Source organism: Dendropsophus ebraccatus, chromosome 7 (genome assembly GCF_027789765.1).
Source record: "Dendropsophus ebraccatus isolate aDenEbr1 chromosome 7, aDenEbr1.pat, whole genome shotgun sequence".
NCBI lineage: Eukaryota > Metazoa > Chordata > Amphibia > Anura > Hylidae > Dendropsophus > Dendropsophus ebraccatus.
Window position 1 is genome coordinate 66,012,655 of NC_091460.1, and position 26,686 is coordinate 66,039,340.

Here is a 26,686-nt window from a genome sequence, read left to right on the forward strand (position 1 = left end):
AAAAGGGTTAACATATTCTGTTTGCCCCAGGATCCCCCCCTATGTATCATGACGTGGCTTTAGCACAATTGGATGCTTTATGTTTTTAACCAACCTTTTGCTCACATGCAGTTAGACCATGATTAAGCGCAGCCACGCGAAACGCGTTGGTCTGTCTAGTGACATCCTATTTTAATGCATATTTATTAAAAGTTAAGTTTTAGCCTCACGTCTGGAGTGCCGGAATCGACCACTTTTCCTTTTCACCTACGTATGGTTTTATCAATGCAAACTGCTGTGGGACTGCAAGGCCTGTCACACTCCAGTTTATTTTTTACTTTATTTTTTTGGAAAGGTAAAACAGAAAATAGTGGGAATGCACATCACTAAGGCCTAAACACATTTTAACCCAGCCCAAAAAAAAAAAAAAAAAAAACAACCTCTAATCAAACTCTGTATTGTACCATTGTATAAGCATGCAACACATGACAAAAAAGCAATGTATATTGTAAGGTAAAACGAAGACCCCCCCCAAAAAAAAAAAAAACCCAAGACCACACAATGGGAAGTAAATTATTGCACCAATAAATTTATTCTCTTAAACATCAGAATATATTTCAATCATTACAAACCAAGCAACTACAGCTTTATTATTTCTTTTTACATCCAAGTAGGCTAGAAGCTACACACAATTGCATGATACAGATGAAATATGACCCAGTAAAGCTGAAAAAAAAATCAAAAATACACAAAAACATTTCCTTTTCCGTGCCCAAATTTGACAAATTGGTGTCGAAGAATAAAACTGCAGCAATAACAATCAGGGGTACAAACCAATACATGTTGGTCACAGGCCTGAAATATCTTTACCCAAGGGAACCAAGTGGCAACATATTGAACAATAGATAAAAACGGAGCTTCAAAAACACAAAAAACGTACAGAACAGAAAACATTTATTTTAGGCTGTTACATTATAAAACTCTTTGGAAATCTTTTTTTTGGAAATGCTTGAAAAAAAAAAAAAAAAAAAAAAAAAAAAAGCTTTAACAGACTTTAATTTCAACTCAAACAGGTTGTAAACTGTGGAAAAAAAATAAAAATAGTTCAAACAGTTGCGAATCGGCTGTCTTCTCTGTTGGTACAGAATTGCATCTAATTTTCTCCTGGCTGTCTTTTCTGTTGGTACAAAATTGCGTCCAATTTTCTCCTCTCCATCCATTTGGTTGAAACAAATAGTGACTTGAAGATGATGCATGTATTGACAGATGGCGATTACCTTTCTTATGACATAACACACTTCTCAAGAGTTTTTAGAGACATTTTTTGCACTAGAAAATGAGTTGTAACCGCAAATAAGTAACTTAATGCAGGTCAATGGTATAACACCAATGTGGTGCTTTTTGCATAGTCCCAAAAAGTACATATAACTATGTAGGAGATGGATAATCACTGTACTTACAGATGAGAAGCAGCAGACTTTTTTTTCACAAAGGCATTAAAGTCAGTAAGTCTACATTAGAGGGATTGAGAAAGTCACAAGAACCATAAAACCTCAATTATTAATGGATGGTGTTCTGACGCTCTACAAGGCAGATATATGTTGTGCAGAATGCTCAAGTTTTCTTTGAACCGTAATGTTTTCATAAGCTTCCTGTACAGATAACAAATGGTGGCCAAAAGAAAAATATATGAAAAAAACACAAAAAAACAAAAAGGAGGCAGCATGAGGCAGACAAGCCGTGTGTATCATCCATCTCATTCACTTCACAAGCACCCTATCCAATGGGAAAAACACTTAACAGGTGAATAAAGAAACTTTATAAAGTTTGTGATTTATCTACAGGCCCTGAGCTTTTTTCCCTATGTACTTGCTGTAGGTGAAAAAAGGCAAAAAAAATGCAAGAATAGTTGTTTCTTGCTAGGTAAGTGCTTTGTGCAACAATGTCCATATATATATATATATTTACCATAAAGTCTTCTCTTTAGCTGAAAGAACAACATTATCCAGTTGCTCCTTCAAATTCCAGTGGGTTACAGAACCATTAACCCAAATCCCAAATTCCAGTCATCTTGTAATGGTTAGGTAGCTAATATAGCTTTAGTTTCCATTGTTTATGTCCAAAGCAGTCTCACCATGACGTCCTGAAATGTCTGAGAATTTTTTAATCTTTAATGATAATAGTGTCATCTAGGCGACACTGTCGGACTGGAAAATGCTCCGGAGTTTCGCGGATGGAAGGGAATACCGGGAGAAGATGGTGACAGTTTTTTGGGGCTGCATAGGTCACCATTGTGTAGCTTCCAGAGAAGCTCTTCATTCTCCATTGAGAGACGTTTGTTTGCTTTGGATTCTTTCTCTAGTGACCTCTGCAAAACTTCTTGCTCTGTGGACAGCTGCCTGCAATAGCAAAAGAAGGTGTATTAAAAGCGAGAAGCTTATGCTGCGTTTACATGGAACGATTATCGTGCGAATTTGCATGATAACGATCGAATTCGAATAATCGTATGTGTAAACGCAGCGAACGATTGAACGACAAGCGAGAAATCGTTCATTTTGATCTTTTAACATATTCTTAAATAGTCATTCGTAAAAAATTCCCTACGATATATCGTTCCGTCTAAATGCTGATAGTTATAAAAAATAATAGTTACTTTGAAATTGTTAATCGTACGATTGGGCGAATTATCGTTCCGTGTAAACGTAGCATTACACAATGTCAATGTCCGTTCCGATTTAATTGTGGGCCACCAGTTTGCTGGCTCAAGTACTAGGAGGTATGGTTCGCCATTTAGGCAACATTTAATTTATCTTTTTATACTAATCAGTTCTACCTGCTTCATTGCATCTTGAAGGGTTATTTTTGTGTGATGTTTTTTAATTCACATTATTATGTGAGAAATGTAAAGAGAAAATTTGTTCTAAAATGCTCCTATTAATAGATGCCAGAACAGGTCCTCTAGTGACACTAGAGTAAGATCATCATTCTTAAGGGAACTTTTCTTGAGTGTACTCAGGAACTTGGATAAAGCTCTAAGGTTGCCTGGAACACATGGATACAGCCAATGACTATATCCATGTTTTCCACATAGCCTTAGAGCTTTATCCAAGTTCAGCAGCCACCGCTAATCAAATTGCGAAAGTTCGGGTTCGGATCGACTCGAGCATGCTTGAAGTTCGCTCATCTCTAGTTATCACTGACCCACGCAGAAGGACCAGCAATCAGCTGATGAACGGAAAAAAAAGGTTGTTCATTGGCAGATTACAGTTCATAGTTATTGGCCCTGCCAATAACTCTGTGTAATAAAAGCAAAGATCAACCAAACAAACAATCATGGGCTGATGATTGTCTTTTAACATGTTTCAAAAAAAATCATCAGCCATGGATCACTATTAGAGATAAGCGAACTTCGAGCATGCTCGAGTTCATCCGAACCCAAGTGTTCGGCATTTGATTAGCGGTGGCTGCTGAAGTTGGATAAAGCCCTAAGGCCATGTGGAAAAGATGGATATAGTCATTGGCTGTATCTATGTTTTCTAGACAACCTTAGAGCTTTATCCAAGTTCAGCAGCCACCGCTAATCAAATGCTGAACGATCGGGTTTGGATGGACTCTAGCATGCTCGAGGTTCGCTCATCTCTAATCACTATGTGTAAAGCGATGCCTAGCTGACGGCTGAGGAATGTGTAAAGTGAAAAACTTTATACTTGCCTCTCCTTGCTCCCCGGTATCCTTCTAGCTTCTCACTGCAGCCGTTGTTGGCATGTCTGAAGCCAACTGTGCAGTCACTTCAGAGACGGCTTCAGCAGTGCAAGCAGTGGTTGCGGTGAGATGCTAGGATGACACTGGGAAGCTTGGACAGGTAAAGCGTATACTTGTTTCCTGATCATTGAGCCATCTGATAGGCTTGGTAAGCGAGCACAGATCTAAATTTTGGGTCATGTAATACAGCCCTAAATTGGAGCTGGGTGGCCAACAATCATGAAAGTAAAGGGCCACAAATTATTGAGTGATTGTAAAGTGCTGTTTGCACAATGATTGTGTCATGTAAAAGGCACCTTCAACAGGCACTGTTCTACAAGATTGGCATGTGTTACCAGCAGAGTGGCCCATCTTACATAGCTCTTACTGTATATCCAAATTACCAAGAGAAGGGTGGTTCTAATTTGTGTTTATTCTCACAATTATCTGCACTGAGATAAGAAGACCCAATTCATATCCATTGTAAACTTCAACCACATAGGACTACAACAATGGATAAATGGAGACATTGAACGTGTTGGAAAAGCAGAAGTACTTGTTGTTTGACAACCTCGTGGAAGAAGAGGGGGGGGGGTGTTAACCTAAAAGATTAAACCCTATGATCCAGCTGATCTTAGATATTATGAGACTAGGCAAAATGAAGGCCAAGACATCTGCCCATAATTGACCTCATTGGTCTCCTGGGAGTATTTTTGTTTAACACAAAATAAATTTATCAAGGAAGCAAATCCATGACCTGAAGCTTACCTCGAGAGGGCTATGTGATTTGCCATTCGAGCTTTAAGATCTTCATTTTCTTGCTGGCATTTGTTTAGTTTTTCCACCAGGATTGTGTTGGTCTCGACCTTATAAAACAACAACAAAAATGACCATACTTGTGTAAGACTGAGGCATCAGACCCGTGAACAGTGCAGGCAATGAAGGTCCGGGTTTGGCCACTCTCAACGTCTCATTAAACAAAATCAATATTCATCCAGTGACATTTGTTTGCACGGTTTCCAGAATTATGTGCTTAAAAGCAAATGGAACAGGAGACAATAATGTAGTAAAATGTGCTTGCTCAGCTAAAATATAATTGTATGCAAGCTTAGGGCATGTTCAGTGTCTGTACTATTGAAAAGCATTTCCTTGGCTCTATAGAGCTTGCTTCCTAAATGCGTTTAAAAGAAATTACTTTCTACATGGAGAAATCAAAATGGATTCATATGCAACAATATAAAGGACTAAAAGTGGCCACATAAATTACTGTCAGCCAGTAAGAGAGGAGAAACAAATTAGTAGAGGGTGCATTACTGAGAACAGACTTCTCAGTGCCGCAAGATATCTGCAGACAGGCATCAAACCAAGAAATTAGCAACCTTTACATTGATAAATCGTATGAGAACACATCCCAAGTAAGATACCCATCAAAGTTGTTATTGGTTGAAGACAATCAGTTTAAGGAAAACCTTTAAAACGACAATAGCAACAGTATGCTGGCCGTCGCTCTGTGTAATAGGAGTGGAGGCAACAGACTGGCATTATCTTCTATGGCCAGCCCCTTCTGCTGCTCCCCGCTCGATGTCTGTGCATGTAATAGCACAGGCAGTGAGCGAGGAATGAGAAGCAAGCGAGTGCAGACCTGACAAGTTAGTGCTCGTCTGCTCCTTAATATCGGGCTGTGTAATAAAGGGTAAGGGGCCACGGTGCCTTAGCAATAGCCGCCTGTTTACTGTTTTACCAGGCAAATTTCTATACATTTCCTAGTGGCTATGCCTAGTACTGCAGCTCTCAGCAGCACAGATTAATGCAACTGAACTGCAATACCATGCAAAACCCCAACCTATGGATGGGCTTCAATAATAAATCCCATGTGAAGGCTAGCAACACAGCGATACAAGTTCTGCAAAGCAAATCTAATGCAAGTCATGCAACCAAAAATAATTTGAATAACTTGCCTGCAGCCTGGACTTTATAATTACAATTTGGTTGTTCACAAAATAGATAAATCAGTATTTCTTCTTAATAGAAGCCACGTAAAAGTACATACCAGCTTCTCAATCTGCATAAGCTTTTTGTCTTGCTGATGTAACTTCTCATTCTTAATCTCTAATACTGCTTTGAGGCTCTCCAGCTCCTGCTCAAGATACATCACCTGAGAGTTCTTCTGTAAGGAATGAAGGGTAACCGGTTACTATAACCTGTGGCTGACAGGTTGATATCAGGATCTATGGCTTTTAAACCAAGAAATTGTATTGTGGCCGCCAATAGCATGATGAAAACACTAAATGTCCTGCAGCAGAAATTCATCTTCTATAATGTCTCGCTGCAGGCACTGAATCTCTACCAAAACGTGATCTCATACAGACACAACATATAAATTATTGCACCTAAGTTGCAGCTACAGCAGCCGCCTCAGATTCAGTCTAAATCAATCTGGCTGTAAACTTATCGGATGAAAATGAAAACTGAATCTAAAGATACTGTACATTTTAGGAAAATGAAATTTTTTTTGTTACATCTGCTATGGTCATTAATATAGGGGAAATCTGTTCTTTATAGATTCCACTCACACAGTATATGGATGCTTATTGTATAAGGGTTCTTTCACATGAGGCATTTCCTATTCTAAGATGGGCCTTTCTAAGTGGTGGAATTAAAAGGGACAAAGCCCTGGAGTGGTGCTCACCAGGTACTGGAGCACACCACAGTTATAAGCCAGCTGACTCTGTAACAGTGAAACTGTATGTTCTGAGATTACACTGACAACATACACCCACAAATGGAAGGAACTAGGAGGACAGGAGGTAGAAATGACCAACACTTTCGCTCAGGTACTACATGTGTGAATATGTGCTACCAACACTACTGACAAAGCGCACCTGTGGGGTTTTCTCTTTGGATAGTTTTCTGTGTTCCTCCTCGGCCTTCAGCTTCTCTTTCAGAGATTCATTCTCTTGTCTTAGCTCTTCAATTTTTTTCTTTAGATTCAGGAGAAAAAACAAAAACACATGTAAGAAACGGTTGAACTGGACAAAGAAAATCTAGCAGATATCATGTGTAACACCAACCTCTATCTCTGCCTGCTTTTCTTTAAAGGAGTGTTCCAGTGCCTTATTTTCCCGCTCTTGACTGTCTTTTAGTTCTAGAGGATGAAGAACATAACTGGTTTTATTAAGAACTAATAATGTGTATAGTAGATGTCACAGTATTAAATTACCATTTTACATACTTGGGTGACAAGTTCATTTAACACTTTATTGGGTTACTATTCGGTTTACCATCAAAACTACAACATTTACTTGTGGAAACTTTATTCTGCACGGAAGGTGCAGTATGGTGGGAAAAAGGCTTTTGTGAGGTGAACGAGGGCCTATCGATAAATTTAAAGCAAGTGGCAGGAGTTTCCTCAGTAAGTACGTGAAAGTGGTCGTGTGCCCAAAGTTAATGGCAGGACAACTGCTCCATGGGACTAAAGCCAGTCATACATAGACAGCTGTTGGGAGAAAGCTTGTCTGAGTGACAGCTTTCTCTCTAAGTCCCCCCCACCCCCCATAAACACATGAATGCTTGTCTGAGTTTTCTGATTAGGGGAGAGAAGAGAATCTACTGCAGAAGCTGTCTGGCAGCAACATTATCTCCCTGAAATCCAAAATGCTGTAGGCCCCCATACACATTAGACAGTTGACGGATCCCAATGGAAGCGGTGGGTTTGGCTGATTTAAACTTAATATGTATGGCCAGCTTAAGTACTATTTTAGATAAATTAGACTATGCATGTTAATGGAGACTGGTTTTAGCATACTCTATGATTCAACTGGCTTCTAAGGAGATCACAGTATATAATTGGATCGGACATGTTGTGCTTTAGAAAAAGAAATTACCAGTCAAAGATTTTTCATATTCTTCCTTTATGTTTTGTATGTCCTCTGCATGGCTAGTCTCTGCTGCCAGTCTGTAGGCTTCATGAGTGGTGTTAAGGTCGTCAACCTATAAAGAAGTTATACAGTGTTAATGGCGGTAACAAGTAATGTTCTGATTTACAGACAAAGAGCACATGGGAATAATGGACTTCAACTCCTATATCACATACTAGGGCGTTGGTAGAGATTACTATAATCTCAAAGGGCCAAAATACTTGACTTCAAACACATGCATGAGAGAAGTTCCTTATCTTAAGCACAAACTAACATTTCCAGTTCACACATTTGTGTAGACTTTCCTTAAGGTGTAATGGTGTGTTTACACAGAGAGGTTTATATGACAGATTTTTAAAGCCAAAGCCAGGAATAGATTTAAAAAGAGGCAGAATCTGATCGCGAATCCGGCGCATGTTAACATGTGATCTGCCGCACGGTTTACCTTTTCCTGAAGTTCAGTCTTGTATTTTTCAGCTTCCTCAATGAAGATTGTCTGAAGTTTCTCACATTCTCCAGTGTAAAACTGCTTGAGTTTCTCCTCCAGGTCATTCAACTCAGCAAAGTGTTCATCCTTTACCTTCTGTAAAATGCCTTCATAAGCTATCAGCAGGTCACTCTTCTCCTTCTCCAACCGGTCACATGTACCAGATGCAGACACTGCAAAGGAGAAGAAATAGAAGATTAGACAACTCTTTTAATTCCATAGTAGCATCATATACATTGCACTTTGGCTTGAGGTAAGACCTGAAGGGTGGGAGGAGGGAAGTTGACAGTAAACATACATTTACAAAGCAATTTCTCGTTCACTGGCTGGTCACTGGGTCTTATACATGGCACAATAATTAGTTTGTTCAGCTGATAATCATCCTGTGTAAAAGGTTCTTAATAACATTATGGCATATCACCATATACTGCATATGCCATAGCAGTATAGTTATGAGACACTCTACCGATCCATAGAAAACAGCCTCATTGCCTATAGAGGTACGGTACCCTTCATTCTGGTGGTTTAGCTGGATCTCCATTATGCCATCACTACATATTGAAGGAGAGTCCTTTCACTTAAATAGAAATATCATACTTTATTAGTTTATTCATGTAACAGTAAGATATTATAACTTATGAATGACATCAGGTTTGTTTAGCAGTTTATAGATAAACCCTTAGGCAGTGTTGTATGAAATATGGCAGATTATTTTTCATAGTAACTCTCCTGCTAAATCCCTATTGGGAGGTCTGGGTGAATTCACAGTAGGACTCTTCCTATTGCAATAGAATTTGAGAAATGTTACACACGCACCAAGATTGTCATTAGAAATATATCATTACGATATTGCACAGAACTGGGTGTGCTGCATAAAGCTTATGGAATAGATGGGAAGGATGCGTTCAGTCAAGCTAGTTTAGAATGTGAAAGACAAAGGAAGGTAAATCATTCTTCCTAAACTTTAGCAGACATTTTTAGGAGCATGGTTTTGCCTGTGTGGGTAAATCTGGCATTTCACCTGTAAGGACTTGTCTGACAGTCAGAATAGATTAGAGGGAATGTGCTCGGGCTATTCGAGTGTGAAGAGGTTACTCGTGATGTAACAGATTAGTGGTAGATGTGCATAGTGCAGAGCAATGACTGTACAGGTGAAAAGGTTATTCGGAAATAATGTAGACAAAAATTCTGCTACAGACAAGAAGAAATGGTCTGTTGGAGCACAATGTCAGGTTTTCCTGTATGAATGACAATACAAGAATGGTGATCTGTAGAGATAGTTGTACTGTCCAATTTACTGGAACATAAAAATCCCCACTGAGGTCAAAAGGGCAATTAGTGTCCAAGTCAGACAAGAGATCTATCAATCCCAGCAAGAATGGATCCATTATAAAGCAGGCTCTGTTTGTACTAACGCCATGTTTCTAAAGGGGCTTTCTTCATGAGGACATGTGATGGTGTAAGGATTGCAGAGGTGATCCATTGCTTTCTATCTACAAGTATGAACAGCTGCTTGGCAAAAATATCATCTACTCTGGCAGACCAAGCTCATGGATTACATGGACTGACATTCATTTCAATGGCCTAATCGCATGCAGATTTCCCAGGCTATAGGTGGTTTGTCATGCAGTCAACTAGTATTCTGGAGATACAGGTCATTCAAATATAAGGACACTATCATATGCATAATACTACTTAAGACATTAGGGTGTCAATGCAGAAAAATTAAAATAATCTGTCAGAAGAAAGCTTCCATATTCATATTAACCCCTACATGCTTTTCCCCAGAAACCTAAACAAAATGGGTGTTCACAATTACAAGTGAGTTATCCAGCCTGCATTAGAAGAAACACAATGTAATAGAGCTCATATTCTAGCAATAGTGGATTTTATGCTCTTATCCTGCTTTTACAGAGGAGTTCAAGCTGGTTCACATGAAGAAGCTAATTGAATTACAATTCTCATTATGTGCTGTCTCAGGAAGGCCATATTTTATTCATAATTGCTAGATGTTTTCCAAGGTTTTATTGCAAATGTTTTACCCTAGCATGCTGGCAGAGAAACAATCTCTGGGCAAGGAATCTCCATGTTGTCAAAGCGACTCGGCCCATGCCTGCTTGGTGGCATAATGCATTGTCAACTCAGGGATAAGAATTACAAAGCAATCCGGTAATTTTAGTCTAGTAAAAAGAGTAGAATTTCTAGTTTAAAAAAGTATTTCTTGTATGTAGAAAACATTTAACTACATATCCCCAGGTCAAACACCACCTGTCATCCTTGCCCATGGCAAACTAGATGCCTAGGTGTGGTCCTATGACAACACCTTGCCATAGGTCTAGATAGACATCTAGGCTTACATAACATGTCAACCATTCACGCAAATGTGTGAAATGCATGGACATCATTGCCCATAGAACAGCTCTAAATTCTGGCACACAAAAGGTCCATGGGGCATAACAGAACATATAGACAGTGTTGTCGTCCTTCAACACCACAAGTGACTAATCTCATCATCAGATGGGGGGCTGAAATGCATCCATCTATATAAGCGTCCGGGGAGGACAGAATCTATAAAGCCCGCTCCACCTTTACATTGACCTCAAGCTAGTATGGACTATTGTATATACCCCTGTCCTGGGCTGCTCAGTATGTCTTCTCATAGCCTACTGTATTCCTGGGACCTCCCTGCTGGCATCATGCAGGAACACATCCTTACACCTCACCATCACTATCCTAAAGCTTTCCAGTACCTGCTTCTCAGTAAAGCCCCCAAACCTCCATTGATTTACTCTAGGCCCCCTGCTTTTTATTTCAGCCAGGTAAGCTCCAGTGACCTATAGACCTATACAGGGAGTGATATTACTAGAGCTACCCAGGGGCCTGTGATGGATGCCACCAGAGGAATCAGTCATTGCTTTGGTTACATGTATAGATATCCTATACCATTTTTGCAATATACTGACTAATACCACCACCACTACACTTTTTGCTGTCTGGCTATGAACCCTTTTTATTATGTATGTTTGGGAGTGTTTTCAACGCAAATGCCAAAAGAAGAGTAAAAATGATGTGATTGGCCTCTAACCTGGACACAATTGATCACTATGTATTAGCAGATTATAATTTACAAAACGTCATAATAAAGTCCTTGGCGGGGTGCCGTACACATATAACCACTGCTTTACTGCCCAATCATTTGCTGGCTGGGTTTTAATGTAATTAAACGCATTAGTCAGGGCTGATCTCACTAAACTTTGCTGCCTGGATTTTGTCACTGAGAGGTCTGGCCGATTTATCTTGTTAAACTGCATTTATATTAGCAGACATTAGGGAATTATCCATTAGTCAGTGTGATCATGTCAAACCAGCACTTACCAGCAGTCAAGTGAGGATACAGTGTATACTCTAATGTTTGGCGTACCATCCCACTATCCATATGTGCTGCATGGGAAGGCAATCTAAATGTACAGACAATACACTGTATCTGCGTAGGGATATTTCAAAAAGACATTGCTGGGGATTATATTCTAAACAGTTTGTGTCTGCCTCTAACCATTTTATTGTAAAATTACAGTAAAACGGTAGACTACTATCCTGCATCAGAGCAGTAAGGCGAGGAAGCGTACGCTGCACAAACAGATGCCAGCTCTCCAGAGATAAAGGAGAAAATTGCTAAAAATTAGAAAGTACAGGGATTATGTAAACTAATACCAGGAAGAATGAGGAGACTTGGGGCCGAGGAGGTCAGGAGAGCGCAGCTCATCTCACCTCACTTGCCCTTACTGTCTGGTTGTAGCCAGAATCATGACCTTGTCTGTCAGCTGTCACTACATGTATGCAGCTCTGTACTCTGTCATGGTGGTATTAATGGAGTTGATAAGAGACCACCCCATCATTATAATATAGAAGCAGCAGAAAACAGACACTCAACTCGCATAGCATTGGCTCTTCAGCTGTTGTAAAACTACAACTCCCATCATGCCTGGACAGCCAAAGCTTTAGCATGGTGGGCGTTGTAGCTAAAGCTTTGGCTGTCCAGGCATGATGGGAGTTGTAGCTAAAGCTTGGCTTTTCCAGGCATGAAGGGAGTTGTAGTTTTTCAACAACTGGAAAGCCAAGGTTCCCTTCCCCTGTCATAGAAGATAATCTGAAGCAAAACAGGAGGCAACATACACACAATTCTGATATTTTTTTATAGTTGATCCTTTAAATTGCTTAATATTTCTCTTTCCTTTCCCAAACACAGAGACGTTTCAAGCCAACAAGGGCAAGTCATGCATTCAGATAACTGGCAATAATATGAAACTCATGACCTGTAGACATTCCCCAGTTTAAAACTGGGACAGCTAGCAGAGAGTACAGAGAGTATAGCTGCACTGCACAACCAATGCCACAACCTGAGCTGGAATCCAGCATGCTGACAGGTATGAAAGTGAAAAGCATGCAGAAGATTTCACCTCGGAATTTATTTCTAATTGTTGCTATGTACTTACTATGGTGGTTTCTCTTCTACAGTTACACTCTCCCACCAATGGTGAAATCTGAGAAAATCCATTTTAGTCTCAATTTTGAACCTTTTTATCTTATGCCGGCATTAAAGAGGTTGTACTGAGATAAAACAATTGATCGCCACAGGACTATCAGTAGTTGATCGTAAGGGGCTGACACCTTGCTCTCATGATGATCGGGCATTTGGTGCCAGCACTATAGTAAGAGCAGAGCTGGATGCAATTGGCTCAGTTCCTTGTGTAGCGTGGCACTACATTACTGCAGCCTTAGCTCCTATTGAAGTGACACCACTACACAGGGAACAGAGCCTACTGCTTCTGGCTTCATTCTCACTCTAGTGTGGACGCTGAACAGTGTTGCCAGATGTCGGCAACCCACCAAACTATTGATAGCCTATGCAAAAAAAAAAAAAGCCTATTATAGTTACCACCTTACTGTTTTTTTTACAGCACCCTTTGCTGCATTTGTGTATACTTTATGTGATACAAAATAAAAAAAAATCCTTTAATTGTAAAAAAAACAAAAAAAACCCACATTGTTTTGAAACCCATTATGCTACTGTTTTATACTTTGTGTTTTATGAAAACTTGTGGAAAACTATTTTTAATAAAAATACGATTTATTAAAAAAAAAAAAAAAACATGTTCATAGATTATAGATTCAGCCAATCATAAATATGCATGCTGGTGATCTGCTGAGGATGCATGTTTAGTTCAATAGACATCAGGGAATAAGTGGCTGCTAGCTATATCCAATGATGTTCATCTCATAATATAGTGACAGGTGATATTTTGAATATATAATGAGAACACAGTTTCTTGGTATAGACCAGTATAATAACTGAACAAGAAAAATAGCCCAACAGGTAGCGCTGTGCAACAGGAGAGACAACTCTCAGAATGCCTTTATATCAAAACCAATGGCAGCAGCTGCATCGGCATCCTACTCACCTACTCCAAAGAAACATAGACTAGTCCACACCTTTTAGCTGCTCAAAAGCTGCAGCATGTAAACAAATATAATACAAGAAACAATAAAAAGCTTTATTCTGTACAGCACATTTCCAGGTCAGAACAACCTCTTCATCAGGTGAGGAGGTCAGACCGACCTGGAAATATTCCATATGGAATAACTTTTTTTTTTTTTTTTTTAAAGGTTTCAAAGGAGTGGTTATATGATGGTATATTACTTACTTTACAAATAAAAAATTGATTGCTACTCTGCACAATACTGCAGCATTATGGGGCCATACCCAGCTTATTTTGGGGCAACAGAATTCCCGATTGTAACCACAGATGTAATTACACTACACTTCAAGAAAGTCATCCTGACGCCGATAAATTTAGCACTTGCATTGGGAATATGAGAAAGTAGATTACAGCTGTGAAGTTGGCAGAAGTTGGCAGTGGAGACACTCCTTGTACTGTTGTATAGTTGATCCTCTTAAAAAGCAGACACTTCAAGGAGTGCTTTATTTATGGAACAGTTTAATATCCTCATCTGGCAAAGAATCACAGGAACAGGTACAGGACAAATGATCGGATCTATAATATATGGTAATATATAGCTACATATACACATACATTTACTTAACATGGAAACATACTATGGAAATGTAATATTGGGTTGCTCTTACAGTCATTACAGATTTGTGTATAAATCTATAACACAATACACATAAATCTATGGGCTCACACTGAATATAATGTGTGTGTAATGCAATACATTAACCATCGCCAAGTGTGTGGTACTATATAAAGGCACCATACTGTATGTGTGGCTACAAATTACCTAACTAAGTAATACAGCCAGGTGCTGCCATACAAATTCTGTCCACACATGAGACCAAAAGCTGTGTATGCTTGTCTATTTTTTCTTTTCATACCCCTCAACATCAAGGACTTAAAGGGGTATTCCCCCCAAGAGCTAAAAAAAATAAAATGCTCCCAAAGCTAGCTGGTCATACTCACCAAGTCCCCCTGAGTATTTTGAGCAGTCTCTCCTCTTTCTAGCTTTTTCCGCTCCATAGTTACAAGTTTTTTACTCGCACGGTGCGAGTAAGTCGCGGGTGGGGGGGCTTGGACACTGGTGGCTCACGGGGGAGCCGCAGGTTAGGCGCAGCGGGTGGGGGGGGGCGCAGGTAAGGGGCGGTTGAGTCAGGGCGTGGGTAACCACGGGTGAGCCACAGGGGGGCCACAGGAGTGCAGCCACAGGTGATCAGCAGCAGCAGTCAGTGTCCTTCCTAGAAGCGCTAACCCAGCCCATTGAAGAGACTGAGGACACGTGATCCCGACACGGCCAGGAGCAGGGAGCAGTGTCAGAGTGGACTGAGATTTGTTGATTTTGTGTGTTTAGTGTGGGTAAATGCACCTGATAACAGCAAAACTGTGCAGAATCCATAATAAATGGATATTGGAAAGATGGAAAGCTGCTATGGGTGGGCAACGTATTAATGCAAAAAAATTAAAGGGGTATTGCTATGTCAATAGACTATACTTAGGTGTATATAGTGCTATAGAATAAATATTTATACATATATATCATATAGTATACACACACGTATAGCATAGTTATATTTACCATCAAGACCACTGCTTTTAGAGCAGGGTGGTGGGTGGTAACACAGAAAAAGAGACATCAACAATGTGAGGGAAAGAGCAGCATATCAGTAGAAGGAGGCAAGTGTGCTAAATGAAATAAAAGTAATATTTAACTTAACGTACCCTACAAGTTTAAAGTGTCACTGTTTGAAAAAAACTTTTGACATGTCACAGAGACATGTGAAAAGTTTTGATTAATCCAGATCTCAGTGTTCAGACCCTTACTGATTGTGAGAACAAACCGAGAGAAGACCGCGCTAAGGGCAATCCTTTCCCAGCTCTGTGTCACGTGATCAGTTGAGCTCCAACTGAATGCCTATGTAAGTCTATCGAGCCCAAATGATATCACGTGACACAGAGCCAGGAGCAGACGCGTCAAAAATGTTCCCAAGCAACAGTGACACTTGAGATATGTTGGTTGACATATCAGATCTAGACAAGGCACCCCTATAAAGTTTTGGTTTTTCCACCATCTTACTCAGAATCTTCACAGCAAACTGGAAAGCAGTAACCATTGCAATTATACACCTACCTAACCACCAATAAAATGGAGCGTATTATTATGAAAGTTCTATAAGAACCTCAGAAGATTTTCATGTAGTTTGTACTATGGATGAGGCCTATATGTGCTACAAAAAAAAAAAAGTTTCTACTCAAATACATGTAAAGTAGCCCATCTGGGTGGCAATTTCTTGAAATGTGTCCAGGTTTGTGAGCTTGGGCCATGAGGATGTTGTGGTAATTACAACCATGGGTCACGGAACAGCAGTAAACAGGCCATGTAAATCCAACTTAATGATGCATTCCGCTTACTCAGAGAAACCTGTATAATGAGTAACTAGGCTTATTGATTGTTCTGTCACATTAGCATGTATGTGGATGGAATAAACCCCCTTATATATGCTATAAAGTGTACACTGCTACAAACAGGGTATTCAATTAGTTATGAAATGGGTCACAAGCCATGATCTGGGCACTGCTTGTGTCAGTAGATCATAGGACAAAAATGGCAACATCTGCATTGATCATGTATAAAAATAAAAGGGGTTGGGCAGTAAAAAACTATCACACCCGACCCCCATCTCCATCATCAGTCAATAGAGACTTTGGAGACACTTTATACTGACAGCCAACTTTCAATAGATAGCACATTCCTTTTATATTGAGGTCAGGCCCCCTTAGTCACGCCTGGTTACAAAGTGTCGTAAACAAACGTCTTAATATAAATTTGGCCCAGGTCATGTAAGAGTTTTTTGGAATATTTGCAATAGAAAATAAAGATCACTGTATCCAGAATTAAAAATAAAAGGTATAATTATATGACCAGTGGAATACTAAAATCCTCAAAACATGACCTGTTGATGGGCCATGAGGACAGGAGTTAAGAAACACTGGTCTATACGATTAAAGGCCCCCATACATCTAATGCTGGGTTTACACGGAGCGATAATTTGCCCGATTGTACGATTAACGTTTTCGAAGTAACAATTCTTTTTATAACGATCAGCCTTTAGACGGAACGATATAACGTACGTAAAAATCGTTTTGCGATCGCTTAAGGCTATCTCGCACATAGGTTAAATCGGTGAACGACTGCTTAAATGGAGCGATCTGCAAATTTTTTGCAAATGACCAACGACAATTTGAAAACATGTTCAAAGATCAAAATGAACGATTTCTCGCTCGTCGCTTAATCGGTCACTGCGTTTACACGTACGATTATCGTTCGAATTAGATAGTTATTGTGAAAATTCGCAAGATAATCGTTCCGTGTAAACTCAGCATTAGTCAGAAGGATCCTCTTTCTTCAGAGTATAAGACAGCTGAGCAGAATGTTCATGTGTATGTGGTGAATTACAGAGACAGCTGACTGTTGTAAATTCAACAGACACCTATTTAGGTGTATGAGCACCTTAAAACAATCCATTCTTATTCATTTTTCTCAGTCATGGATAAAATACTCTGTGTCCATTAACTATCCTAATGTCAAACTAGTTTTTTTTATTTTTATATCAGTCACAAAAATAGATCGACACACAAAAGAAATGCGGCAAGCCCCATGGATGAGCATTCTGGGGTTAATTATTGTTTACTTCTTGACCCATGAACCACACAAGCACAGTTATAATGGCTGGCCTCATATCATTGCTCTATTGGGGCCTATTATTTGGAGTGCATTCTACTTGTCTGCAGTGGTTTAACTGCACAGGACTCTGTCTATTGCACATCCACAGACTAAAATACATGAAAAATCCATCTCCAAAATCTAGTTACATCTCAGGGGGACAAAAATGGAAAAGAAAAGAGAACAACCAAAATCAACAAACCAAATGGGGTTCACACCCCTACAGAAATGACAAGCTTACATTAGAACCAGACAAAATAATGTCTTTATCCTCTCACCAGGGGCCAGGAAGACAAAGCTCAGTAAGTAATATGTATGGCCATGGGCTACACACCAGCCATCCAGGCTAATCACTTGTATCTTGCCATCCAGGTAAACATTCGCTTCATTTTAATACATGGATACACAAAGCCATTTGGTAATCTATTATTCGAGATAACGCTGATCCAATCCAATGTACACCATAATTACATTGTCTACAAAAAACAATTAAATTTGTAAGCAAGCGCTCACCTGTGAGGAGACTGAATATTATAGCTGGCTACACAGGGAGATTTACAATATGAAAGAAAAATCTATAGAAAAACTGTCCTGCCAAAATCATTGTATGCTAATAGTAATCCTTGTGTGTTGGAATAGTGGCGTATCAATCCACAGAGTCTTGTTAGGTTGTGCACTAGCAGCATGCACTCCAGTATACAGAGTACCATAAGGTGGCACAGAGAAATTGTCTTCCCTTCAAGTGATACTACTGGAATCCCTTTAAGAGTTTATTACACCAGAAATATTTTCTATTCTTTCTCCTCACATATTCTACAAAGTTTCCACTTTTACCAATCCCCAGCACTGGTTCCAGATCACATAACCCTGAGCCATGTATTACAGAAGAATAGCTTTCCCTCACATTTTAGTCAACCTTTACAATAGACCTGACACAGGGAAGGATCCCAGACACTTTCATGGTGCAGATTACGGATGGAAAGTATTTGTAATGGGTTTATACCTCCTTATAACACAACCGGGATAGAGGAGCATGGAAAACACATGTTCATTTATCTTCTACTTATCGCGGTATTAACCACTGCACAGCACAACAGTCAGAAATGTAAGTCCTGATGGCGGAGCAGTATTACAGCCCAGTGTGAGAATGAAGCTATCAAGCACTTTGCTACTGTTCAAAGATTTTCCAAAATGTTGAGAAGATCCTCGAAACAAGTAGTGCCTCATCTGACAAGAGTTTTAAAAGGGTACAAAAGGGATACAAACAAGATACAAGGTCATTACAAGGCTGGTGGCTCCAGACAGAAATAACAGCGGCATGATAAGAGGTGTTAAGCAGCTTGCTTTCTTCAAAGGGCACTCAATACATCTGTGATACTAAGTAAATAGATAAGAATTTCCATTTTAGTTTCCTAATTAACCCCTCAGGACCTTACAAAAAGTCCCCCCCCCCCCTTTCTCCACCAAGGTAGCATAAAACAAGTTTTACACCTATCAGATTGGTTGTGGTCTGACCTATGGGTCCCTTATTAATAATGAAAACTGAGTCCTTTGGTTCCCAAGTGAATTCCCGTGTTCCATAGCATGTAACAGGTACAGCAGCCGTACATACATGCTGCACCATTCACTAAGGAGACAAGGTACCCCTGTTCTTCTGATCATGGGGGGTTCAAGCAGTTGGACCCCCACCAATGTGATACTTAACTTATCACATTTCCACAAGATACAGTATAAGTCTTGGGATAACCCCTTTAAGTGTAGAGAATTTGTCTGACAAAGGGATTTTTTGAATCACAAATATATCAATTTTTTGTTGGCCAATAATACTTGGATCGAAATTATTTACCACCACATCCATTTAAGTGTAATAAGTCTGTATACCATAAAGTCAAGAACTCGCACTCATTGACAACTATCGGAAATGCAAGAGTTTCTGAAGTTCTCAGGGTCTTCAGCCTGAATTGATAGCAATACACTGCAAATTAAGACCTGGGACAAATACAGAGTGTCAGGGAAAGGCTATACAGAGCATCTGGTTAATCCTCTATTGCTTGTGTCTATGTCAAACCTTTGACAACTGACACGGTTAATACTCTCAGATGGAGGTAGAACATGTTTCCTGTTTATATAGGTCTGAGGGGATATGGTTACCCCATGGGGAGACCACCAAAATAGTGTAGGGATTCTGGATTGGCTAAAGTCTATCTATGGGTCAGACAATGACTAACAAGGTAGCTACCTCTAAAAGGTGGCACTAGGAAAAATATTGCTGCTTTACTCCAAACACAGCTCCACACCTGTCCTCAGGTTGAGTGAGGTATTACAACTAGGCTTTATTTATTTTGATGGCACTGAGCAGCAATACCACACATAAATTGAGAAGAGTGGCACTGTTTCTGGAATAAAGCAGGTATGTTTTTTTGTGTCAGACAACACCTTTAGGCTGGGTTCACACTATGTATATTTCAGTCAGTATTGTGGTCCTCATATTACAACCAAAACCAGGAGTGGATTGAAAACACAGAAAGGATCTGTTCATACAATGTTGAAATTGAGTGGATGGCCGCCATATAACAGTAAATAACTGCCATTATTTCAATACAACAGCCGTTGTTCTAAAATAACAGCAAATATTTGCCATTAAATGACGTCCATCCACTTAATTTCAACATTGTGTGAACAGAGCCTTTCTGTGTATTCAATCCACTCCTGGTTTTGGTTGCAATATGAGGACCACAATACTGACTGAAATATACGTAGTGTGAACCCAGCCTTAACATGTTTCACAATACAAGCAGTGCTAAGGGTGTCTAAACTGGCTTACCCCGCTATCACAATATAACATTCGGCCAGCTTTACCAATTGAGCTAATGGTGGAGAAATAAAAGTTGGCATTCAGCCATCCATATTAAAAACAAGGGCAGAAAAAAAAATAAAGGGGAGTAGAACTGGGTGAATTGGTGTAACCAGGTCATTCTGTTAGTGGGCCATGTGCTAAGAATAGAATCAAAGATAAATACAGAAAGAGAGAGATAGATAGAAGCAATAGATAGGCGATAGAGAGCCAGGTTTGACACTGATACATATACTGGCATGAAGAGAGTATATACAAGTTTGCTTATGGGTGAATCCAGTCAGATGACACCAGCAATTTCTAGAATGAAATGCATTCTATGCACACAAAGCCCTTTGGCATTGCTCAGAGACTTGTGAGCTATGCCAAAATATGACAACATTTTTAGCAATCAATCACGCCAATGGCAGTGTACTTGGGCTTTGTTCACACTGATCAGGCTCAAGTTTCAAGAAAAAAAAACCTGATTAGATAAGAAGAGGCTAAGGTCAATCTCATTCTGTATCCCCACTGATATCAATGACCACATTCCCCACTGGAAAGAGGAATGTTCCACGCACGTGAAAGCTATCAATCACAAAACTGACTTTTTTTGTTCTTCTTGGTTCTTACTGATCCTTTCAGACATCAGCCTCCCTCCATTTTTAGTAAAGACAGAGTGAATGGTGTAGTGATACAGGTGTGAACTGACCCGTGTGTCAGTAACAAATCTCTGAACAGTGCCAAAGGGGTTTCATTGTTTTGCAGAGCCCCTTTGTTCTTAAAATCTGTGGATGTTTGAGATAACACACATGTAATATGATTTTTCCATAGATGTCAGATCTATCAGAAAGCCATTGCGGCTCGATACATTGTGACTAGACCTGTGAGAGCAGCTTTGCAGTGCGAGGGGTTAGCAGAAAGCAGCCCTGTGTGCCTCATTGAGATAAGTGCCAGGAATCCGATGAACCCGGGGTCAGCTAACAGGCTCCAGAGAAATTTAGAACTGCAGAGTTTCCATGGGAATCTGCCTTAGGGGAAAGGCCATTTACAGGGTTTCAAAAATATTTAACTCTTTGGAGACCAAAAAGAAGAGTATCTCAATGAGAAATTACCTTCATAGGCATCTATAGACACACAGTGCAAGTCTACAAAGGCATCAAGCACCAGAGGAGTACACTCAAGACAGTTCACACAACCCATACCTCCAAACTTCTTGGACAGCCAAGGACGGACACTTGTGGTTCACTATAGGAAAAGTTTGCAGACATTTCTATACTTTTAATTCAAGGATGTATCCACACATACAGGATCTGCTGCAGATTGATGTATTTAGTTAGATTGATATCTGCAAATCTGCAGCAGGTCCTGTATGTGTGACTGCATCCTTAGGTCCCAGTCACACATCAGTGACCCTGTCTGTAAGTGCAGACATGATGGCAAATGGGTTTCACTAACTGCCCCCATTTGCAGGGACCCACTGTCCTATAGGGGACATGGACGCACAATGGCTCAATCATTTTTTCATGGCACAGATCATGTCTCAAAAATGGATCCGTAACATCTACAGATGTGTGTAAGGGGCCACATGAACAGCTTGTGTGACATGTGTGACAGGGGCTATATGATCTGCATGTGACAGGGGACATAATGTCACATGATTCATCCAAATATAACAATGTTTAGGATCCATCGTGCACCACATGATGGAATAATAGGCAAGTTTGGGTCTATTATACAGTAAGAAACCAGACACTTTCTAGAGCTACATAATGCCAATCTAATTCCTAGGTCAAAAAGAGGGACATTTAAGGGGCAAAGAGGGACAGAGGGACTTGGCTCAAAAGTAGGGACTGTCCCTCCAAAAGAGGGACATTTGGGAGATATGACACAACCCAAGGTGTCTTATATGAAGCGAGAAGTTTGCTGACTTACCCAAGTCTCCCCGCAAGTTCTGAAGTTCTTGAGAAAGCTCTTTCCGTTTCTTTAGCGTCTCTTCTCGCTGTAAGACAAGAACCGCGCTATAATTAGCATACATATCTTTCAATGATCAGTATAAACATTGTTCTTTCATATGGACTTATTATTAACTGCTTCATGACCAGATACACCTGCAGAATGGTGGTCAACCATGTGAACTGTATTTATGGCCATTAGATACTTGGGATCAATACAGTCCTCCATTGATTATGGACGCTATATCTAAGAAAGTTGGTTGATTCAGTTTTTTGTTGGTTTTTTTTTTGCTTTCAAATAACAAAAAGGAATAACCACCATCAATCCACCCATAAGAATGAACATATGTTAAACTACAGCCACTGACTCCATGCCAAGGATTGCATATTAATCTCATGACAAGTGGTGAATGTCTCTGCACTAAAACACAGCGATCTGCAAGATTTATCTTCCTTGCTTAATGAAAACAGTGTCCTTTGCCTGCACCCCCTCCCCTGCTCAGTGCACCATCTCCTATGTGAGGAGGAATTTGTATTAGTATAATTGAATGGACACAAGCCAATCCCCAGAGAGCATAATTCCATTACAGCTGCACAGATAGAGAACTTTGCATCATATAGAAGGGCAAAATGTATTTAAAGTCAAACAAAGCATATGTATAGGAATCGGAAAATACTGCATGCATGAAAGCAAACTAAAAAATAAAAATAAAAAATCATCTGTTATGAAGAACAAAGCAATCCCAGGATGACGAAGGAGTATGAGCAGCCTCACCGCTTATATTTAATATCCGGCTGGAGACACTCCTAGATGTAAACAGTACTGAAAAAGCAGACCAAGTAACTGCAAGCGTCTTCTCTTGTTATGGGTCCTATGCTGGCACTGCTCCCTGTGCTGCAGCAGCTGGAGGAACTCCATGATAAAAAGCAAAACGTATATACATATAGATATGTATAGAAAAAGAAAAATACGTTAGTTACCCGGGGTGCAGCACATGGGGCGCAGACGCAGAGTTTGCTGCCTGAGCAGCCCATATTACAGCTCCTGTATTCCCAAGGTGTACGCTCCTGGAGGACACACTGCAGCCAAAACTGGTCTGGCCACATTTAACTAGCAGCTGATAGGAGTTCCATAGGACTCAGCCTGTCTGCCTGACACTCATGCTTTGCAGGTTTCCTGTGCTTCTTGTAGTGATCCCTCCCAGCTCCCAGCACATACTGCAGTCCCTTCTCCTGGCACCGGCAGCCAGTGCTTACTTTAAGCCACAACCCCTTTCGAATATGAAAACCGAGAGGCAGACATTAGCCTGATCGATTGCCACTTACTCAAATATCAGCCTGGATGGCGAGGGAGAGGGCTGAACTCACAGCTCCACCCAGCTTACATTTAGCACATAGGGGGATTCCTCTTTTTACGGTTTCAGGCACTCTAACATATATATCAATATAATTACACCACAACAAGGCTAAAGTTTAAATATCACAATTTTATTTGATATGATTAAAAATCACATAAAAAATCTTTTTTAGTGCAAAAGGAATCCAGTAGAAAATGACAGCCAAGACACCTCGATCTTACAAAATGTTGGAATATGCCACTATATTATGTAAACATCAAAGAAAGTCAATGTATGTAACCATGCGGTGTATCCACACAGCCTCGCAGGATTACTAAATACACTATCCAACTAATCCCACAATTATATAAAGTGAACATACAAGATGCTTACCCATCGTGTGTCTGGCGCCAATAACCCTGACGCACCTTTTGCGTACAGGTCGCTTTATCAAGGGGCGTGATATATCAATATATATATATATATCAATATATATATTTTGCAATCCGATGTTTGTGATTTAGTTCAAAAGGTGAAAAGTGATGAAAAAAACTTGTAAGTGAAAGTTGCAGATATTACATTTAATGCCGCTGTTTATCAGATGAGCAGTGTATATTCTTCCAACACAAGTATGTAAATGTGACTGGAAGTTCTTAGAACTGGAAATATGCGAAACGATGATCATGGGGCAATGAAAGGCACCATAGTCAGCCTCTACCAAGCCTGAAAGACTGCAAGTGGCGGTTAGGATAGGAACAGCTGCAGTCCATAGGAATATGCATGAGAATAAAAAAAACAGGACATTTCTATGCAATATTAATAAAAGTAGTTAGTAAATATTAATAAAAGTCGTTAGTAAAGCATGTAACAGCTGGAGGCTGGAAGAGAGGTCTATATGAAGCAACAACCTGAACATCTGCAGTTCTCAAAAGTGCTGATCCTCCTGTATATAGGGGAGACAATCATTACCAGAGGACAGACATATGGAATCACATACGTCCTGCTACCCAATCCCTGTACTGCCCTCCTTGTAATAGGAGAATATGAGGGAATTGCTGTACATGCACTATAACAGGACAGTCAATAGAAATCAATAAGCTATTGGTTTATAATTATAAATTATGGCTTCATTTGCATTACAAATTTCTGGAGAGCTGACAAATGTTGTACAGTAAGACTGCAATCTGTGTAGCAGACCGTTTCATCACTACATTTATATTGTATACAGTACACTATATAGAGAATCTTAAACTGCAATATCCTACATTTATAGAATATCATTATTTATTAATAAATCTCCTTATATTCATGCAGGCTCCTAGCCCTTCCTTTACCAGTGACCTAATACTCATAGTACAGTGCCTATAGATTTACAGGCCATCCTATCAGTCAGTGGGGTATTAATGCTTAGTCTCTAGGGAATTGGTTATAAGCATCAGCCAGTCTACTCATCATTATAATGACACCAGTAAAGCTCATGTAAGGTTATCCGGGAAGTAGCTGGATGATTTATGAGGAGACGACTTTCATGTGCTGCATTAATGCTTCACCCTAACCAAGATTATTTCTGCTTTATATTAAACCAGGAATAAGTTCTATCCAGCCATTACTTACTATAGATATCAGTTTCATCCATATAGCTGTCACTGCAGCCTATTGCGTTGACTATCACTTGGTTTTCCTAGACTGAATGGTCAACCTGAAGATTGGGTTACTTGCAGTCAATCCACTATTCGTAAATCTACCCTGCAGAGCAGTTAATGTGGGTGGCTGTAATGTTGGACTAGTCTGACTGCAAAATTAGAATGTTTTAATATTCACTATGTGCGATGAAAAAACATATGGAAAAGTATATAAAGATTCCACCTGGAGTATATATATTGTATATACATCTAAAATAACTGGACTGGCAACAGAAAACCAACTAGTAGCTACTTGCGACTCAATTCTAATGCTTTGTCTCACATCACACTTTGATGTTGTAAATGCTGCTAAATGGTAACCAAAGAACAACCAGATCATACACAGGCCATTATTAGGTCCATTGATGTCCTGAAACCTGTGTCAATTTCTTTGTTACTATGAGCTTTGATATACATTAAAAGGACACTGATCTGTGTTGCACACTACTCAGCCTTTTGGTTGGGCAACGACTGGAGCTTTTTTGGTACAAGGAACACTCCAGGTAAAACAGTACAAACAGACTTAGCTTCTAGCACCATCTGTACACTTCTTATACCCAGTTAAGTGCCTCTTCCTGTGACACAACCTCTGTACTAAATATAATGATTTGTCAGCTGCCTCAAACATGTCATCTATAGCGGAAGCTTAACGTATTAGGTTTGTACCATCTACTAACCTGACTAAACCTGGTACAGTATTTTCATATCAGTGTGTGGTATTACCATTACCGATAGGCAGCAAGCTTGTCGCCATGTTAGATATGCCCTTCTCTGCACCTCAAAACACCTCCAGAATATACACATCAGAAAATTACCTATTGTTTTTGTTAGATTAAAAATAAAGTGTTTTTCTTATTTTCCATTTTACTATTTCTATTGAAAAATATTTCTGAAATCAGAATAAAGTTTTCATCCTCAGTACCAAGTCTAAAACTAAGCTGAGAGTTCCTGATCTGTACTGATCACTTTCCAGCAGTGTCTTTTGAGGATTACAGTGAAAGGTGACACCAATATATAGATAACCATATTCACAATGGCTGAAGCTCACAGTTCAGCCTCCTACCCCCTGAAGAATAACCTTTGGACAGGTCACAGATCATGCATAGAAAAAGCTCCCATTGTTGTGAATAGAGTCAGACTATGGTGTCCAAGTCCAGGGGGCTTGCTGTAAAAATAAAAAAATAAAAAAAAAAACTAGTAAAAATTAACTATTAAAAATTTACAAAATCAGAAAAAAGAAGCAGATTAGAAAAAAAAGAAAAAACATGTTATGGTACCTAGCGCTAACAGTTGAAAAGAAAACTATATAGTGTATATGGCCTGCTTGAAGTGAATGTATGGCTTATCTCCCATCAGAAGTAAAGTGAAGTGAAATCCATGAGTCTGATTCTTCTCTCCCCCTCCCAGATATCTGCCTTTAAGAGTCAGGACAACCCTAAACACATTTAAGGGTTGGTCTGTCCTGCAGAGATTCAAGCTTTTTTGTTGCTCTTATTCAATCTTATCTCCATAGCTGTGTCA

The 26,686-nt window shown here is 39.7% G+C and overlaps 1 protein-coding gene across 7 annotated transcripts in view; it reads right to left on the bottom strand.

Moving 5' to 3' along the window:
- Positions 1-548: 548 nt before the first annotated feature.
- The window catches only part of MTUS1 (microtubule associated scaffold protein 1), a 161,187-nt gene continuing 135,049 nt past the window's right edge, over positions 549-26,686 (bottom strand). For 6 of the 7 annotated variants that reach the window (XM_069977677.1, XM_069977679.1, XM_069977678.1 and 3 more), the window contains 8 exons: positions 22,127-22,193; positions 8,083-8,297; positions 7,605-7,710; positions 6,792-6,865; positions 6,603-6,701; positions 5,771-5,887; positions 4,489-4,586; positions 549-2,378 (listed from right to left, as the gene is read on the bottom strand). In XM_069977677.1, the coding sequence (XP_069833778.1) occupies positions 2,165-2,378; positions 4,489-4,586; positions 5,771-5,887; positions 6,603-6,701; positions 6,792-6,865; positions 7,605-7,710; positions 8,083-8,297; positions 22,127-22,193 (990 nt within the window). In that variant the 3' untranslated portion in view covers positions 549-2,164. Of the gene's footprint in view, positions 2,379-4,488; positions 4,587-5,770; positions 5,888-6,602; positions 6,702-6,791; positions 6,866-7,604; positions 7,711-8,082; positions 8,298-22,126; positions 22,194-23,127; positions 23,366-26,686 lie in introns of those variants that run through there. The other variant, XM_069977682.1, reaches the window with a different exon arrangement.